Consider the following 20,589-nt stretch of genomic DNA (forward strand, 5'->3'; position numbering starts at 1 on the left):
ATATTATTATATCTATAATATCATTTTATGATAATTATACAAAGATAGTAATAATAATAAATAAATAAAAATATATAATATATAAACTATAAAGAAAAAACATACAAATATAAAGAAAGAGAAGATGTAAAAAGGAAAAAAAATTATAAGAGAAAAAACATAAATAGAAAACAAGAAAGATAAAAGGAAGATAAGAGAGAAAATGTTCAGCGAGTGAAAAATTAAAATATTTATGCAATTGATAAGGGTAAATAATTAAAAAAGGGTTATAATTATATTTTTGTTGAATATATATAATATATAAATAATAATAGAGACACATCATCATTTTATGGTAAGAACCTTTTTAAAGAGTTATAACCTTTCATGTTTAAAATGTAAAATATTTTGTGACATGAGAGAGAACTATAAGTAATGTAACAGACAACAAGTCTTCCTCCCAAGTCCCTAGCTATCTCTCTCATCTTTGACTCCCGCAAGCAAAATGGAAGAGCAACAAGCTCACCACGACTTCATTTTCCATTCCAAACTCCCCGACATTTACATCCCATCGCACCTCCCTCTCCACACCTACATTTTCCAAAACCTTTCCCAATTCAAACACCGTCCCTGCCTCATCAACGGGACCACCGGCGAGACCTTCTCCTACCACGCCATCCAACTCACCGCCCGCAGAGTCGCCTCCGGTCTCAACAAACTCGGCATCCAAAAAGGCGACGTCATCCTCCTCCTCCTCCAGAACTGCCCCCAATTCGTCCTCGCATTCCTCGGCGCCTCCTACCGCGGTGCCACTGTCACCACCGCCAATCCCTTCTACACTCCGGCGGAGGTAGCGAAACAAGCCACAGCGTCCAACTCCAAACTCATCATAACGCAAGCATCTTACGTGGATAAAGTCAAGGATTTCGCGAGAGAAAACGACGTCAAAGTGATATGCGTTGACTCGGCGCCGGAAGGATACCTTCCCTTCTCGGAGTTAACGGAGGCCGACGAGGGAGACATTCCCGCCGTTAAAATATCTCAAGATGACGTGGTTGCGCTGCCGTACTCGTCTGGCACGACGGGGCTTCCGAAGGGAGTGATGCTAACGCACAAGGGACTCGTTACGAGCGTGGCTCAACAGGTTGACGGAGAGAACCCTAATTTGTATTTTCGGAGCAGCGATGTGGTTTTGTGCTTGCTTCCACTTTTCCACATTTATGCTCTCAACTCTGTTTTGCTGTGTTCCCTTCGAGTAGGGGCTTCCGTTTTGATCGTGCCGAAATTTGAGATCATTACGTTGCTGGAGTTGATCCAGAAACACAAGGTGAGCATCGCGCCGTTTGTGCCGCCCATCGTATTGACCGTTGCAAAGAGTCCCGATTTGGAGCGATACGACTTGTCGTCGATTCGAATGATTATGTCGGGTGCGGCACCTATGGGCAAAGAACTTGAGGATTCTCTCAGGGCCAAACTTCCCAACGCCATACTCGGACAGGTAATTATTATTAGTATTCCACCACCCGTCTTACCACATTTTTTTCCTTCTTTTCACTGTTTTTAACTGTTAATGCACGAGGTTGAAATACACCCACGTATGTTTGCTTGCTTTATTCACTAAACACCGAAAAGAGAAAAAATGAATAAGGTCATAATTGCATGAATAGCCGTAGACATCAATAAATTCGGCGTGTTTCGTAAAGTCCATTACGCATTCATGAAATTACACTCACTAACGTTTTAGAGTGAATGAAAAAGAAGTACTGTAAATGAATTTAACGAAACGTGATTTCGTGGTGTACTTGCAGGGTTACGGGATGACAGAGGCAGGGCCAGTGCTATCAATGTGCTTAGCGTTTGCGAAGGAGCCAATGCAGGTGAAATCAGGTGCCTGCGGGACTGTCGTAAGAAATGCGGAGATGAAGATCGTTGACCCTCGAACTGGTGCTTCGCTTCATAGAAATCAAGCTGGTGAGATTTGCATCAGAGGCAACCAGATCATGAAAGGTAAACTTTTTTGTCTTCCCATCATCATCAGGACTGTTAAGAAAAAATGAACTGAACTGCAATGTGTTCAACTAAATCGAACAATGCTAAAAAACACTGACCTGATTATGGTTGAACTATAACTCAGGAAATTATTTTAATTATTACCTAACTGTCATTTTAATTATTTAATTGTATTATTCATATATAATAAATTCATAAAGCATCATTTTGTTATATTATTTTTGTCTCTTTTTATTATTGTTAATTTATCAAATTTGAATAATTATGTAAAAAAAATTAATCTTTTAATGCATAATCATTTTTCTCTTATAAAATATCATAATTAAATCAATATATAGAAAACAAAAGTATAAAGCGTTGAGTGAAAAAAGTTTGGTTTATATATGATTCCAAACAGACATGAATTTGCTAATTAATTTTATTAATTTATATATGGTTCCAAACAGACACACCGAAAAAGAAGAAGATATTTTCCAGGAAACCGTAAAAACAAAATTTAATTTTATGCAGAGTTATAAAATATTATAACAAATTAATTTAGGGTGTACCACAAATGCATAAGTTGTATCGTGTTCGGTTAGGTTACCTAAATGATCAAGAGGCCACACAAAGAACTATAGACAAGGAAGGATGGTTGCATACCGGCGATATTGGATACATTGACGATGATGATGAGCTTTTCGTAGTTGATCGGTTAAAGGATCTTATCAAATACAAAGGATTTCAAGTGGCTCCAGCTGAGCTCGAAGCCATTTTAATTGCTCACCCAAGCATTTCTGATGCTGCTGTTGTGTCGTAAGTTCTTTAGTTAGCATAATATATTTTGATCATATCATGTTTAGTTATTTTTCTCTAGAATATACTTTAATGATATCACATTGATTTCAGCATGAAGGATGAAGTTGCGGGAGAGGTTCCTATTGCATTTCTTGTACGATCAAATGGTTCTAAGGTCACCGAGGATGAAATCATGCGATACATCTCAAAGCAGGTAGTTTAATTTTCGTTGGCTTTCAACACAAACATGAATAAATTAAATTTATTCTCACGCACCAAATTTTTAAGGTGAAAAATCCCCTAATGCGAGAAGGACTTGGTCGAGCAAATTTTTTTCATTAATATCTAAACGCAATTATAGAAAATCTTAAGCTGGAATGACTTGGAAAATTCTGACAAAATGGAAGTTAAAAAAATTGACCAAACCTACTTTTTATGTCCTTTCCTTTTTGTTTTGTTATGTTTTAATTTTGCTATTATTTGTGGCAGGTTGTGTTTTACAAAAGAATCAGTAGGGTTTTCTTTGTGGGCTCAATTCCAAAGGCCCCCTCTGGAAAGATCTTGCGGAAAGACCTTAGGGCAAGGTATTGAGGCCCTCCCTAGTTGTCAATATAGGGCCCAATACAACCAAGAATTTTTTTTGTAAAACTAAAAAAGATTCAAAGGCCTGTTTTTTGTGTTATTTTATTCTTCCTTTATGAAGTTAAGTGTACTTTCAAATCCATTACATGGGATGGTTTGGTTGGATGGAATGAAAAAAAAAATATTTAAGTTAAAAAATATAAAAGGCCTCATTTTTAAGAGTTTGACCTGGACATCTTTTCATATTACATCTCAGTATTTTATTTAGTGATATTTATATAGTGAGTATTAGTCTTATAATTTTCTGTTTTGGATACTTATTTAAAAAAAAGATTAAACAAAAACATTTTTCTTAATAGAAGGAAAATAAAAAAATTACATATACGAAAAATAAATAAATTCAAGTTTATTATTTTTGTATAATATCACTATTTTAATTTTTACAGGTGTATAATGTTTACAAAAAATATTACGAGAGACCATGTTTTAATATACAAAAGATAAACCTTATGGGCCTATGTTTAATTTCATAAATATTAGGAGAAGAAAGACACTTTGTACCTTTCTATATGTTTAAAATAAAAATAAAATAAAAGAAAGAATAAAGGTTTAGAAGTTTAAAAAAGAGAGTAAGAAAATGAAGTAACTAATTAAAAAGTAGTGGGACAGCTTTTAAAAAAAAGAATAAATACATGTAGGGTAAAAATGTTTAGAAAATATATACATCAAGTCGGATAATTTTTATTATTAATAGTTATAGATATTTCATGTTTTTTCTTGGTTATTGAGAATTCATTAGTCAATAATAACATGCATGTCTTTTATATTGATTGGGCTTGTAGTCTAGGCATCCCATGTTTAAAGTTGTAAGCCCGTGCTAGAGCTCTGGATAATGCTAGCCCGCTTTCAATACCAAAAAAAGAACTTTGTGACGAAAGAAGTGACGCCAGTGTGGCTATAAGATTGAAATGTACGATCACAAAGGTAGGTGGACTTGGAAACGACAAATTGCGACTGACTGTAACAGTTGCCTTTTGTGTTTGACTTTATTTTATGAGAATAGGTAAAATAGTGTAAAATGATTTTATATAATTATTTATTATATATAATAAAATTTATTAACTTTAAAATAAATATATTAAAATTTATATAAATTTTCAATTATGTGATAATATAAAATATTTTACATAATACATGTTCATTGTACACTTATTTTATATCAATTTAGCCAAAAGGTTCCCCCAAAATACTCTCAAGTCTCAACAAGCGTATGCATATTGGCTGTTTCACGGAAAGAACGACTAATCACTTGGCAACAGCAACAGACATAAGTTTGGTGAGAAAGGGATAGACAAAGAATAATGTTATTTTTATAATAAAAAATAATTACAATCTATAACATATATCTTATAAAAGATAGAAAGATAAATAAAATAAAATATGCTCACAAACAAAATATTTTTTCTTAACGTAAGTTTTACACTATTTTAGTTAAATCTAAATTAATTTATCAAACATGTTATTATTTTTTAGATAAAACTTAGATATAGTTTCTTAAATATTATTAGTGTTATTTTATTAATCTGTCATATATTTTTTTTAAATCAAATTTTGTGGTCATAATTATAAATTTTTGAATTTATATTAATAAAAAAATATAATTATGTTCATTTTTCTTATTTTATATAAGATATAAAGAAGATCAATTTAATTTTTGTAGAAAAAATATATATAAAGTGAGTAAGCTTGACTATGTTAAATTGAGTAAAAATGTGATTTAAAATTTAATTGTTAAAAATGTGTTTAGCATTCACTTGATTGATATTAAATATTTGATAGAGTGATACATACCTATATTCTTTTATAGGTATGTCTCCAAAATTTGTACGTGATAGAAATTATATCATAAATACTTTATTATCTAACCAATTTAAATTATTAATTCATTTTCATTTTGAACCATTATGGTTATAAATTCACGGAATAATTGTTTTGGCAAGTAAAATTATTTTGTTGTATGATAAAAAAACCAATTTTGTCGTTGAAAATATTACATGATTTTACAATGAGGAAAAACTAAAAAAGAAAATATAAATATAAAATCTATATTTTAATAATTATATGTTATCAGAACAATAACAATTTTTCAGAGCAAGCATTTTTTACAATGGGGAAAAATAAATAAAAACTATATGAGAAATACTTTTACAACGAGGAAATGAAATCAATTATGATAGCACAAATAGATCAAAGCATTTTTGTCGGTCAAATATCATATAAGAAGAAAAAAAAACATAAACAGAGTAAACATTTTACTACTGAGGTCAGTATCATGAATTAAACCCATCCCAAATTGTTTTAACAGCTTAAGAACCAAAACAGATTAACCAAAAAATCGAATGTAGCAACAACAGCCCTAGTCATTTCTCAAAGTGTAAGGATTTTTGCTTTTGACTTAAGAGGAACTGAGCTTATAACATTCCTTTAATTTATGTATTATACTTTTAAATAGACAAATAAAACGAAATAGAGGAAATAATTTTAAAGGTTAATTAACATGATTTTTGTTTGTAGATATAAAATTCACTACACAAGCACATACAACAAATAATAAAACTTTAATAAATAATTGTGTTGTACATAAAATTTAGAGATTAATAAAGGAATCGAAATTTATAGTACTATTTATATCGAATGTCTCAAAAAAATTTGTCATGTCCCAAAAAATTCTAGATACAGGCATGGTAAGAACGTTACATTTTATACACTACAAATTTAAAATGGAAGTTGAAGCTGCATGCAACACGTACGCAAATTGCAACATACCCATAAGTCCATAACATCACAGAAAATGAGAAAATATCCACAGACTGATTTTTCTGACGTTCGAGAATATGATATGCTTGCACACATTCACTGCTTCCTGATAAATCACTCCCATGAATGATTCAGCTAATGCATCGCAATTTTTGTTCTTAGTTTATTTTTTTAGCTATTAAGCCATTAATTTGTGAGAGTTTAATTCTGTTTTGGCTTTGTATATAAGAGAGAGTAACAGAATTTTAAAATTCTGTTAGAAGTGCTAGCCTAAGAGTGAAGGGTTGTTACTTTGTTTTGCTTGTATAAAAGGGCAATCATACATCTTAATAAAGTGTTGTTTTTCATTCTATCATTTTCAGTCTCTAGTGCTATTCCTAGTAGGTGTGCAATTCTGTGCTTAAAAAACAGTGAGTGATACAAGAGTCAATGTGTGAGGGAGTGAATTGCATCTCTTGCAATTGAGTGAGGAACAATGTGTGTTCCAACAATTGGTATCTAGAGCATTGGTTTCGATAGAAGGGGCAAGAATCGCTAAAGAAAGGTTCTTGGAGGTGTTCTTGAAGGAGTTCTTTGATGGCTGCAGTATCTGGGTCAATTCCTGCAAATCTACCAGTTCTCACAGGAAAGAACTATGAAAATTGGAAGATTCAGATCAGGGTGGTGATGCGATTCCAAGGGGTTTGGGAGTTCGTAGAAGAAAGTTATATACCTGTGGGAGAGAGAGCAACAGAGGAACAAAAGGCTGCTGATAGAGAAAAAGAAAGGAAAGATTGCAAGGCACTTTTCATTTTGCACCAAAGTGTAGATGCTGCTAACTTTGAAAAGATAGCAATGGCTCAAACCTCCAAAGAAGCATGGGACATTCTGCAGAAATCTCATGATGGAGCCACAAAAACCAAGAAGATCAAGCTGCAAACTCTGAGGAGACAATATGAACTACTACAAATGGAAAAGAATGAATCAGTTGCTGAGTACATCACAAAAGTGCAGACAATGGTGAATTCAATGAAGGGCTATGGAGAAAAGATAATTGTGCAATCAGTTGTAGAGAAAGTGCTTAGAACCATGCCACCCAAGTTTGACCATATTGTGGTAGCCATCGAGGAATCCAAAAATCTTGAAGAGCTTAGCCTAGAGGAATTGCAGGGATCTTTGGAATCTCATGAACAGAGAATGAATGAAAGGATAAATGAGAAGAAAAGTGAACAAGCCTTGCAAGCACGGTCTAATCCAAAGAAGCATGGTGATAGATGGAAGAAAGACAAAACTGAAGGGAAGAGCAATAAATGGAGGGGAAATCAGAACAGTGATAAAGACCACAAGAAAGGAGAGGGATCCAATTCCCAAAACTCTTCAAATAGAAAGAAGTTTGACAAAAGAAGTATTCAATGCTTTAACTGTCAAAAGTTTGGGCATTTTGCTGATGAGTGTTACAGCAAACCCAATAACAAAAGAGAACCTAAAGGTGATGATGCAAAATTGGCTCAGGAAGAAGATGATGACACTGAACAGGTACTGCTAATGGTAACTACTCAAATTGAAGGGGCAAGTGATAATTGTTGGTACCAAGACACAGGTTGCTCCACTCATATGACAGGAAGAAGAGAGTGGTTTCTCAACCTTGATCAATTTGTGAAGAGCCAAGTCAAATTTGCTGATGATAGAATCTTGACTGCTGAAGGAATTGGGAAGGTCCTTATCAAAACAAAGGATGGAGGTCAGTCTTGCATCACTGATGTACTCTTTGTACCAGGTATGAAAAGTAATCTACTCAGCTTAGGTCAATTATTAGAAAAGGGCTTTATGACTAAGCTTGAAAACAAGATGTTGAGAGTGTTTGACAGAAATCACAAGCTCATTTTGAATTCCCCTCTTTCAAAAAATAGAACATTTAAAATTGAGATTGATGTGATAGAACAGAAGTGTTTTACTACTACAGTAAATAGTGAAGAGTGGTTATGGCATTACAGATTTGGCCATTTAAATTTTAGAGATCTGATTAAGCTAAACTCAAGAGAAATGGTGTTGGGTTTGCCTCAGATCAAGCCTCCTAGTGAAGTATGTGATGGCTGTTTACAGTGTAAGCAATCAAGAAGCACTTTCAAACAAAATGTACCAATCAGGGCAAAAGAGAAACTTGAGGTGATTTACTCTGATGTGTGTGGCCTTATGCAAACTGAATCTCTGGGTGGAAACAGATACTTCATATCCTTTATTGATGAATTGACTAGGAAAGTATGGGTTTACCTAATAAGAAGGAAGAGTGATGTCTTTGAAGTCTTTGAGAAGTTCAAAAATATGGCAGAAAGGCAAAGTGGCTCATTGATCAAGATATTGAGAACAAATGGTGGTGGTGAATATGTTTCTGCAGAATTTCAAGAATTTTGTGATCAAGAAGGCATAATTCATGAAGTGACTCCTCCCTACACACCTCAACATAATGGAGCTGCAGAAAGAAAAAACAGAACCATAATGAATATGGTAAGGAGCATGTTGAAAGGCAAGAGTCTGCCCAAGTACTTGTGGGGAGAGGCAGTGTCTACAGCTGTCTTCATCCTGAATATGAGCCCTTCAAAGAGATTGGAAGGAATAACACCTGAAGAAGCTTGGAGTGGTGCTAAACCAAATGTGAGCCATTTCAGAATCTTTGGATCACTTTGTTTTAGGCATATCCCAGATCAGTTAAGAAGGAAGCTAGATGATAAAGGTGAACAAATGATCTTACTCGGATATCACTCAACTGGAGGCTATAAGTTGTTTGATCCGAAGAGTAAGCATATAATAATCAGTAGGGATGTGGTATTTGATGAATCTAGAAGCTGGAACTGGGAGCAGAATACTGAAATGAAGGGACCTTTAATAATGATAAGGTCAGAAGAGGAAGAAACAAGTGAAGGGAATGGTAATACCACTCAAAGAGAAGTGAGACCCCAGAGAAATGCACCCAAACCAGCTAGATTTCAAGGTTTTGAGATGTTGTCTGATGCTGATGTAAGTGCAGATGTGAATCTTGTACATTTTGCTCTGTTTTCTGAAGCAGAACCAATAAACTTTGAAGATGCTATGACTGATCAAAGGTGGGTTGAAGCTATGACAGAAGAGCTTAAATCTATTGAGAAAAATCAAGTGTGGGAGCTGGTATCTCAACCAAAATCGAAGAAGCCCATTGATGTGAAGTGGATCTATAAGATTAAGACAAATCCAGAAGGCAAGGTGGTCAAGTATAAAGCTAGACTTGTGGCTAGAGGATTTTTACAGAAAGCTGGGATTGACTACAGAGAGGTGTTTGCACCAGTTGCTAGAATTGAGACTATTAGAACAGTAGTGGCAATTGCTAGCCTAAAGAATTGGACAATGCACCAACTAGATGTGAAGTGTGCTTTCTTAAATGGTCCTCTTGATGAAGAGGTCTATGTGACTCAGCCACCTGGATTCTCTATAGCTGGCCAAGAGTCAAAGGTTCTCAGGTTGAGAAAAGCTCTTTATGGACTTAAGCAAGCCCCAAGAGCTTGGAACAAGAAAATTGACAGTTTTATGATGAAAATTGGCTTTGATAAGTGTAGTTGTGAGTTTGGAGTCTATGTAAGATCCAAATCAGTAGGTAATATCATTATTATATGCCTCTATGTGGATGATTTGTTGATCACTGGTGGTAATGAAAGTGAGATAGCAGAACTGAAAAGGGAATTGATGAGTGAGTTTGAAATGACTGATATGGGGGTTCTATCCTATTTCCTTGGATTTGAATTCAAGAAGACTGAGAGAGGTATTTTGATGCACCAGAGCAAGTATGCAACAGAAATATTGAAGAGATTCAACATGGTTGAATGTAATTCAGCAGCAACACCAACAGAGGCAAGTCTTGTACTTGAAAAGGAGGGCAAGGAAGACAAAGTCGATGCAACTGAGTTCAAACAGATTGTTGGTTCTCTTAGGTACTTGTGTCATTCAAGACCTGATTTGGAATTTGCTGTTGGACTGGTAAGTAGATATATGAAAGGACCCAGAATTCCTCATCTCCTAGCTGCCAAGAGGATTCTAAGGTTCATAAAAGGGACCATCAATGCTGGAATTTTATTTCCAAATAAAGACAATAGCAACTTAGAGGAATTGATGGGATATACTGATGCAGATTGGGGAGGAGACAGAGATGACAGAAAGAGTACTACAGGTTACATATTCATGTATGGTGCAGCACCAATATCGTGGTGTTCTAAGAAGCAATCCATAGTGGCTCTATCAACATGTGAAGCTGAGTATGTTGCAGCTGCAATGAGTGCTTGTCAAGCTGTCTGGTTGGACACATTACTACAGGAATTAAAAATCAAGGAGGGTGATGGAGTGAAGCTTTTTGTGGATAATAAGTCAGCTATAAGCCTGTCAAAGAATCCAACCTCTCATGGTAGAAGCAAACACATAGAAACAAGGTTTCACTATCTTAGGGATCAAGTGAACAAAGAGAAATTGAAAGTAGAGTACTGCTGCACATTTGATCAACTTGCTGATATTTTAACCAAACCCCTCAAAGGGGAGAGGTTTAAAATGTTAAGGGACAAAATTGGCTTGATGGACTTAGGAGATCAGAATTAAGGGAGGGTGTGAGAGTTTAATTCTGTTTTGGCTTTGTATATAAGAGAGAGTAACAGAATTTTAAAATTCTGTTAGAAGGGCTAGCCTAAGAGTGAAGGGTTGTTACTTTGTTTTGCTTGTATAAAAGGGCAATCATACATCTTAATAAAGTGTTGTTTTTCATTCTATCATTTTCAGTCTCTAGTGCTATTCCTAGTAGGTGTGCAATTCTGTGCAATTCTGTGCTTAGAAAACAGTGAGTGATACAAGAGTGAATGTGTGAGGGAGTGAATTGCATCTCTTGCAATTGAGTGAGGAACAGTGTGTGTTCCAACATAATTTAGTGTGGCTTACTTTCTTGTATTTACTTGTCTGAAAAACTTAAAAGACAACTATTGTACTGACTCGTAAAACCGAAAATTGATTAAAAAAATTAAAAATCACCGAAAAATCGATTCACATTCGTTTGATTTTTTTTTCTTTTCTAAATCGTGCAATTCTGTTGAGTTTACGTTTTGATACGCAAAAACCATACTCCAAACATCCCTAAAAATTTGTTGTTAAATATTTACTTTTTAAATTTTCATGATTGAAAACAAATATTATGAATATTGTTTCACTATTTTATATAAGTTAGTATTATGTATTATTTTTATTTTAAAATTGAATGAATATTATTCAAGATTTATTTAACTTGAAAATAATTATTATTTTATTTTAGGTTCAGTTGTTGAAACTTTTCTTGTTCATTTATATCGTTAATGATAGATTTAAGATATTTTTTCATTGGAGACAAAGAAATAATTTATATTTTTATAGACGAAAAATATTATAATTTTTTTACAAAACACACTATCTCATCATACAAAAGAAAACCAAAATGCTTAAACTTCAACAATTTAAAATGATAAAATAGGTAAAATTAGTATCAATTTATTTTTTCTTTTGATGTTTACATTCTTTTATTTGAAAAATTATTTTATATGGGCAATATCTATTTTTTATGGGGCAAAAACAATAATTTTTCAAATATTTAAATAAAAAATTACTTTGTAGGGGCAATTCAAGCAACATTCATCCGCGAGTGTATATCACTCATTTAATTAATTATTATTAAAGTTTTGTTCAATAAATAATAATTTTTTTAAGTATTTTTTTAATATTTACTAACAAAATTTTCAAATTACAAAAGTTGAAGTAAAATAAATCAAACCAAACTTAACTACAAAAGATTGATTTAATTTAATTTGGTTTGAATTTGATAAATAATTTAAATCGAAGCAAATCAAATCGTACTTAATTTTATTATTTGATTTTGAAATAATTTTAAAGTAAAATCACATCAAACCATACCTTGAACACTCCTAATCTGTTTTATCCGACCAATATCACTATCGGTAATATTATAAATTTGTTAATTGACCTTAACTAATAGCATAACAAGATAAATTGAATGATTATGTTAACTAATCTCTGTAAGATAAGTTTATTATCGGAGACGGAGACTACTGTCATCATTTGGTGTTGAAGTTTCTAATAATTTTGTTAAACAAATGTATTAAGTTTAAAAATGATTGTGTTTATAATGTTGTTTAGCTTATGACTTAAATTTGAATAACTCAACATTATGGCTGAATTATTAGAGTGATTTTTAATTTATTGATAATAATATTTAAAAATAATATTTTTATTAATTTTATATAAAAATAAAGTATAAATAAGGGGTGCCAATATAAGTATGTAAGTATCTAGTAAGTATGAGATTGAGTACTATAATATCTTATCCAAATGCTATTCTCATTGTCATCCCTAGCTAGCATCAACATTGCATTTCAAAACTTGATCACCAATTTTTGACCATCTAAATTTACTGCAGGCAAATGACAAACAGTCAAACACGATGAACATAAGAAAATGTTGAACGTTCCTCCATTGAGTCATGAATCTTTAGCAGTGTGCAAAGACAATGTAATGGGTTTCTCCAAATTCTCCCAATTTTTTTTAGAAAACTATTAATACTATTGCATCTTAGAAAAAAACTTCCAACCTCACCTTTTTTTTAAAACTAAGTTAAAGCCATAAAGATGATGGAAAGCTCACATATCACCATGGTCTTTCTTCATTGGCAGACGACGATCCCAATTGAACTAATGAATTCCTTTTCCAGAATTTCTACTAGATCCCATCAGAAAGAGTTAAGACATTTTTTTCAATCTCCTACGGAATGTTGATAAACATTATATTAACAATTTTTTAAACACGGTCAAACTTCTACACCATAAATAATTACTGCATATGTGATAAATAAAACCATATTTACATATTAATATCAGTAAATAAATATATAATAAATAAATTTGCAAATTTAATTAATCATTAATAATATCATTAAAATACATATTATCCTTCTCTCAGTACCTAATAATAAATGCAAATATACATTCAAAACTCATTTTTTATTAAGTGTTCCGCTATTTGATAAAATTCATTAAATAAATAAAAAAAAATTGTCCAAAGTTTCCTTACTGTTCTTATTTTAGACAAAAAAAGTACATCAAAGCTATCACGTACAAGTTTTGCTCTCTTTAAGACTATATAATTAATTATGTAAAAAAGATTATATACTTAATGAGATTTGTTGATTTGTACGGTAAACTTATTTAATTTTTAAAGAAGTAAATTAGCAAATTACTATAAATCGGGTGATTTTTTATTTGAGTATTAAGTATATTTAAAGATAATCAATATTACAAGTATAACATATTAAAATATTCCTTTTACAAAAAGTGAATATATATATATATATATATATATATATATATATATATATATATATATATATATATATATATATATATAAACAAATCTCACAAATATTTATCAATACATGCCTACTTATTTTTCTTGAAAAAAATATGCTAATAAGTTATATAATAAATGTATATTTAAGTTATTCATGAATATAAGTCACTAACATCCACATTCTAAAACAAGAGAGAGAATATAGGTTAACAAATCCTCTACCTAATAAATGCCAAACTAATGGAAGTCAAATGTGGATAATTACTTAATTAGATATATACTCCCTCTCGCTTTTTGCCATAATATTTTTTTGTGTAAAAGAATTATACCAAATTAATCAAACATTAATGATTTTTTTTACTTACATCTCTTATAATATTAATAATAGAAATAAAAAAATGAAAATAAATTATAATAAAATTAATTTTATAAAATAATTACTCTCTTTTATTATTAATATTATAAGAATACATGAAAAAAAGATAATTAATATTATATTATAAATTTAAAATAATAATAATTTTCTTAAAAAAACTATACACGATAATTATTATGTAAACACAAATAAAATTCAACCTTAATATTAAAAATATCTCTACTGTTTCAAGCTAAACCACAATAATAATATTTGATCCATAGAAAGCAAAAACCAAAACATCCATGCATACAACAAACACTTCCATTCAAACATTGTCAGGCAGTCCCTGTCTCACCAACTCTTGATGTAACCAGAGGCCTTACAAACACACCCATATATATGCATACATGCTAGCACCACCTTCAAGCAAAGTCGCAAATTCTCCTCCTACACCAACAAAAATGGCACCTTCTCCACAAGAAATCATCTTCCGATCCCCACTCCCCGATATTCCCATCCCCACACATCTCCCATTGTACTCTTACTGCTTCCAAAACTTGTCAAAGTTCCATGACCGTCCATGCCTCATCGACGGCGACACCGGCGAGACCCTCACCTACGCCGACGTCGACCTCGCTGCTCGCCGCATCGCCTCCGGCCTCCACAAAATCGGCATCCGCCAGGGTGACGTCATCATGCTCGTCCTACGCAACTGCCCGCAGTTCGCCCTCGCCTTCCTCGGCGCCACCCACCGTGGCGCCGTCGTCACCACAGCCAACCCCTTCTACACGCCGGCGGAGCTTGCGAAGCAAGCGACGGCCACGAAAACCAGGCTCGTCATAACGCAATCCGCGTACGTTGAGAAAATCAAGAGTTTCGCGGACAGCAGCAGCGATGTCATGGTGATGTGCATTGATGATGATTTTTCTTATGAAAACGACGGCGTTTTGCATTTCTCAACGCTCAGTAACGCCGACGAAACGGAAGCCCCTGCCGTTAAGATTAACCCTGACGAGCTCGTTGCGCTTCCGTTTTCTTCTGGCACGTCTGGGCTCCCCAAGGGCGTTATGTTATCGCATAAAAACTTGGTCACCACGATAGCGCAGTTAGTTGACGGCGAAAACCCGCACCAATACACTCACAGCGAGGATGTGCTACTCTGTGTGTTGCCTATGTTTCATATCTATGCGCTCAATTCCATTTTGCTCTGCGGGATTCGTTCCGGTGCGGCCGTGCTTATTTTGCAGAAGTTTGAGATCACTACTCTGTTGGAGCTCATCGAGAAGTACAAGGTGACGGTTGCGTCGTTTGTGCCGCCCATCGTTTTGGCGTTGGTTAAGAGCGGAGAGACTCATCGCTACGACCTGTCGTCTATTCGCGCTGTGGTCACCGGCGCGGCACCCTTAGGAGGGGAACTTCAAGAAGCCGTTAAGGCTAGGCTACCACACGCTACTTTTGGACAGGTTTCATTTTCATTACTTTTGAAAAATTTATTGATAAAAAGGATATTTTCATTTTTCAATATTGAACTTCTAATTTTACAAATTTTGATTGGTTAATAACAAGTGAGATTTTGGCCACGTAAGCTACAGTTTCTTCACACGCTTCTTCATTCATTATATAATAACCATTCGTATTATTAATTCCAGACAACTTTTTCGTACAAATTTCCTTTCTGGATAGCATTTACAGGAGTGCGAATCTTCTCTACAAGAAAATAAACCGTTTCCTCAGTTTCTTTTTAATTGTCGATTTTTTTATTTATTTATCTGTCATTTTTTAAGTTTAAATATTATTAATTACTTTTCTTTATCAGTTATTATTATTATGTTTTAGTTTTGACTTTAGCGTTCGTCATCATGATATCATATCATAGAAACTTTATCGTATACGTCTGACCTTTTAAAATTTAATTAGAGATTTTATGAAAAATAAAGTTATTCTTTACTTGATTATAATTATAAAAAATATTAGTTTTAAAAAGTAGTTATAAGTAAAAGTTTACACCTAAAAAAAGTGCAATTTTTAACTTTTTAATCGGAAAAAAACATTGAAACTTATCAGCGTCGTGTTGTCGTAATCATCATATCATATTATTATTGCTATTATAATGATCATTATTATTATTATTATCCCGTTTAAATAAAACCATAGTAGTTATATGAAAACAAATTTGTTCTCCTGTGATTTTAATAAACTGAAAGGGAAAATAAAATGTGATAGCTTATAATTTTGACGTACAGGGATATGGGATGACAGAAGCAGGACCACTTGCCATTAGCATGGCATTTGCAAAAGTACCCTCTAAGATTAAACCAGGTGCATGCGGAACCGTTGTGAGAAACGCCGAGATGAAAATCGTGGATACAGAAACGGGTGATTCACTTCCAAGAAACAAACACGGTGAAATTTGCATAAGAGGCACAAAGGTCATGAAAGGTATACCATCGTATTCGTATACATGTTTATTGCATACATTTATTATCCCTTATATAACCCTTTGTGTTACTTTAACGAATATCCTAAATATCACAGAACAATATGGGTGGCGTCTCATAGCTATGTTTAGCCTTAATATGATAGATCTAGAATTTCTAATTTGGCCAATATTATTTCTAATTTGAGATTGAAATTTATGCAAGAAATATTCAAAGAAATAATTATAAACAAGAAACATACAAGAGGATAAACAGCAAGAATTAAGAAATAAGCTATATACCGATAGGGTAAAGTCATTAAATTCATAGAAATTTATGTAATTTACACTTTTTTTCACTCTTATTTAGTGGTGATGTATGCTTTCGTATAAATTGAGAAAAATATTAATTTTTCTTCTCAACAAATATTAATTGTTAGCATGTTATGTTAATAGAAAGATTCGAACCAATAATTTTCTTATAACTCTAATACTTATGCTTCTTCCTATGATCACTAAACCATTTTATGACTCCCGAGTAATATTAATCATAATAATCGATTGTGATAGTTCTTTTACGGGTCAAAAGGTCTTCTTTAATACGTATTAAGTTTAAACATCTTAATCAAATATCATTTTTAAATTTTTGAGCCCAAAAGACTTTCTTTGTTTTGAACTTAGGGTCATTCCCTCTTTTTAAATTTTCAATTAAAATAATTATCATTTTCATATTCAAATATCTTTATAGGAGAGGGCACTCTTAAATTTATTCGCAAGAAAGTTGATAATTGATATATATTGTAAAAAAATTATGTTAATCTTTGTAAAGTATATTATTCTTAATTTATTCGCAAGAAAGTTGATAACTGATATATAATATGTACAAAAATTATGTTAATCTTTGTAAAGTATATTGATTGTATTAGTCTTAAGTATTTTAATTTGTATTAACTTTTTTAAAAGTCTAAGTGGAGTTGTTGTGAATTGTGAGCTCGGTGGAGCAGAAGATTGCGTGGATTTGGTTGCTTTAGTTTAGAGCAGTATTATTGTTATTAACCTATGATGTTGATAATTAGTGTCTGATATTAGTTAAGAAATTAAACAAAATATTATGAATAACGTATTTTTTGCCTTTCAATAAAAAATATTTATATTTTAAGTTTCTTAATCAATTCTCTAAAAACATTGCTAGTATTTTTTTTAAAAAAATTACTATTATGATATTTATATATGGCTTCTAGATGTGGTGGGGACGCTAAATATGTGTGCTACAGTTATTCAAAGTGTGAACCCAACAAAGTTTCAGCGCTTCAAATGTGTGAAGCAGCTTTAATCAGCCACCAAACCATGGAGACAATGATTTTAGAGAGGGTTAATTATTTTTTTTTTAAAAGGCAGAGAGGGTTAATTATTATGTGCATGATACTATATAAATAAGTGAATTTAATTTGTTAAATTATATTACAATAATTTTTTAGGTTTCAAATTTAAATTATTTATTAAATTTTTTTTACTTAAATTATTTGTTATGCTTAGTTTAAGATATATATGTTTTTTTTTCAGTTTATATACGTTTCAATATTAAAATAAAGTGTTGAATAGAATCTTTAAAAAGTGTGATTTTATTCTTATTCTTACACAAAAAAAGTATTGCGCGTGCGCACTAACAAGTAGCAATGAGTAACAGTCACCCATGACCATATGATTATTCTGGTTCCTCCACTCCACGAATGAACCCTTAGCGGTTCAATTCCCCAAAGAGTTTGGTAGGTGAGAAAACTTATGAGTAATAGTTGACATGGAAGGTCTGTGCCAGCTTTGTTTGGAAGTCTCTAGTCGTATTCGCTCACCACTCAACCAAGTCCACATCCTCACCTAACTCATTTACCTGTTTTTCCCACAATGACGACATCACGTGATCCAATATACAATTATTTAATCATTCAGGACGTGTAAGCCACTCATTATATATGCTCCACAGCTACCAAGAGTTACACCATTTTCACTTTGGCATGAAAATAGATAGTTCTATAAAGTAGGTGATCAGCGACCACCTGCCTATTACTGGACTATAAAATGTGTAGTAATAATTGATTAAAAGAATAAATGTAAAACTCTATAACCCTAAATTTAATTAGCCTACTAAGTCTTGTCAAAGGTAATATGTTACAAAAAATACCATTACACTTTCTTGATATGTTCAATTTGTGGTTGGTCAGGATATCTAAATGACCCAGAGGCTACAGAGAGAACTGTAGACAAAGAAGGATGGTTACACACAGGAGATATTGGTTTCATTGATGATGATGATGAACTCTTCATTGTTGATCGGTTAAAGGAATTGATCAAATACAAAGGATTCCAAGTGGCTCCTGCTGAGCTTGAAGCATTGTTGATTGCCCACCCAAACATTTCTGATGCTGCCGTTGTAGGGTAAGTTCGTTACCTGACAACCTTCTATAAAAAAACGTCCAACAACTTTCATTTTTTTCTTCTTCTTCTTCTGACTTTTATGTTTGTTTAATTGTCTCATTATAGATATTTTCAGTAAATATTTTTTTGGGGAAAAAACCTTCTATAAAAGAAGGCCCAACAACCTTCATTTTTTTATGACTTTTATGTTTAATTATATAAATATAAATATTTTCAGTAAGTTTTTTTGGGGGAAAAGCAACCTCCTATGATAAAAAGGCCAACAACCTTCATTTTTTTTTCTATAAAAAAGGCCCAACAACCTTTATTTTTTTCTTACTTTTTTGTTTGTTTAATTGTCTCATTATAAATATTTGCAGTAAAAATTTTGGGTAGAAGAAACTGTCTTCTATCCTCTTTTACCTGCATTCTTCATATATATAGTTAGTAGTAATCTCTGAAAATGACTAATATAACCGGTGTTGGTGGTTTCAGCATGAAAGATGAAGCTGCAGGGGAAATTCCAGTTGCATTTGTTGTAAGGTCAAATGGTTCTGAGATCGCCGAGGATGAAATCAAGAAATACATTTCACAACAGGTTCACTTTACCAACACAATTGGTTTCTTTTCTTTTTTATTGGCAAATGAGGAGTTTAAGGATCAGTTTAATATTTCCATTATAATTAATAATTATTTTTTTTATGTTAATGCCCTGCAAAAACAATCCCACCAGTACATGTTTAGCTATTATCTATCTTTCTTTTTTTGTTTCACATCATTGTAGCAATAGCTTCAGTGATCCCGCTTTATGGTGTATATGCCTCTTGTAATTAAAAATAGGAGATAGAATATTTTATTTTATTGCTGAGTGGAGATAGAATATTAATGAACATGTAAATGAACTATCATTTAATATTTTATATGATTGTAGTTGATTTTATTGGGGCTAATTTGCATGTGTTTCTTGCAGGTGGTTTTTTACAAGAGAATAGGTAGAGTTTTCTTCACGGACTCTATTCCTAAAGCACCCTCAGGCAAAATTCTGCGAAAGGTATTAACTGCAAGACTTAACGAAGGTTTGGTGGTGGCCAATTAGGTCCATAATTGTGACAGAGGAAAATCGTGGCTGTTTTACTTACCGTACCACAGGCCCTTCCTGTTGTGGTTTTTGTTCCAATTTTATATCTCGTTATCAATATATATATATAATATGCAAGTATTGCATGAATTTATTCTTGTGTAACTTATAATGTTGTATATATTGGAGACCAGACTCTGAATTACAGCATGAACACATTAAAATTCAGCAAGTTGTTACGATCTGTATACTAAATTAGTACTAAAGTAAAAAGAATTTAATTCATATTCCATATAATTCAGCAAATTTCTACAACTAAAATTCAGCATATTGTGGAGAAAATATTATAACACACCCTATAATTTAATTAGTCTAACCTATATAAGAAGAATTTCATATTTCTACAACTACTAAGGTCGTTAGAGAAATTTATGCTTATGCTTGATTTCAGGGATACATGTAAGGGTGTGTTGGTATTTAATGGTAAAAATCATCCAATCCAATCTAAACCAAGTTGGATTAGATATACAGAATTATTTTAAAAAGGCATCCAAACTGAATGGAAATACAAGTCCTTTTGATCTTTGGATTGATGGTTTCTTGACTCAAAATCAATCCAAACTGATCACAAACACCCCTGGATAGACTGGAGAACAAACAGAGACAAAAGGCTGAGCAACACATATATACACTATACAATAGTACGCATGCCAAACATGAAAATGTAAAAGCAATTCTAGAACTGGAATAAACCATAGTGTGACTTTGATGATAAATCATCAACCC

General features: G+C 32.5%; 2 protein-coding genes across 2 annotated transcripts; both read left to right on the forward strand.

Moving 5' to 3' along the window:
- The first annotated feature begins 287 nt into the window (after positions 1-287).
- Positions 288-3,550, forward strand: LOC100780741 (4-coumarate--CoA ligase 2). The gene is made up of 5 exons (XM_003550612.5): positions 288-1,477; positions 1,788-1,986; positions 2,571-2,784; positions 2,878-2,980; positions 3,256-3,550. Exons 1-5 carry the CDS (start codon positions 485-487, stop codon positions 3,355-3,357), a joined length of 1,611 nt encoding a protein of 536 aa, XP_003550660.1. The 5' UTR covers positions 288-484; the 3' UTR covers positions 3,358-3,550.
- A 10,775-nt stretch (positions 3,551-14,325) lies between these two features.
- Positions 14,326-20,088, forward strand: 4CL1 (4-coumarate:coenzyme A ligase). Its single transcript, NM_001250821.2, has 5 exons — positions 14,326-15,360; positions 16,141-16,336; positions 18,533-18,746; positions 19,221-19,323; positions 19,696-20,088. The coding sequence occupies exons 1-5, from the start codon at positions 14,359-14,361 to the stop codon at positions 19,819-19,821; spliced, it is 1,641 nt and encodes a 546-aa protein (NP_001237750.2). The 5' UTR covers positions 14,326-14,358; the 3' UTR covers positions 19,822-20,088.
- The last annotated feature ends 501 nt before the right edge of the window (positions 20,089-20,589 follow it).

This window comes from Glycine max, chromosome 17 (genome assembly GCF_000004515.6).
Source record: "Glycine max cultivar Williams 82 chromosome 17, Glycine_max_v4.0, whole genome shotgun sequence".
Classification (NCBI taxonomy): domain Eukaryota; kingdom Viridiplantae; phylum Streptophyta; class Magnoliopsida; order Fabales; family Fabaceae; genus Glycine; species Glycine max.

Bases quoted from the DNA above. Each gene is read 5' to 3' on its own strand.
- LOC100780741 (XM_003550612.5), top strand. From the start codon at position 485: ATGGAAGAGCAACAAGCTCACCACGACTTCATTTTCCATTCCAAACTC. The intron at 1,478-1,787 runs GTAATTATTATT...GTGTACTTGCAG, and splicing joins CCAACGCCATACTCGGACAG to GGTTACGGGATGACAGAGGC. The intron at 2,981-3,255 runs GTAGTTTAATTT...TATTTGTGGCAG, and splicing joins TGCGATACATCTCAAAGCAG to GTTGTGTTTTACAAAAGAAT.
- 4CL1 (NM_001250821.2), top strand. From the start codon at position 14,359: ATGGCACCTTCTCCACAAGAAATCATCTTCCGATCCCCACTCCCCGAT. The intron at 16,337-18,532 runs GTATACCATCGT...GTGGTTGGTCAG, and splicing joins AGGCACAAAGGTCATGAAAG to GATATCTAAATGACCCAGAG. The intron at 18,747-19,220 runs GTAAGTTCGTTA...TGGTGGTTTCAG, and splicing joins TCTGATGCTGCCGTTGTAGG to CATGAAAGATGAAGCTGCAG.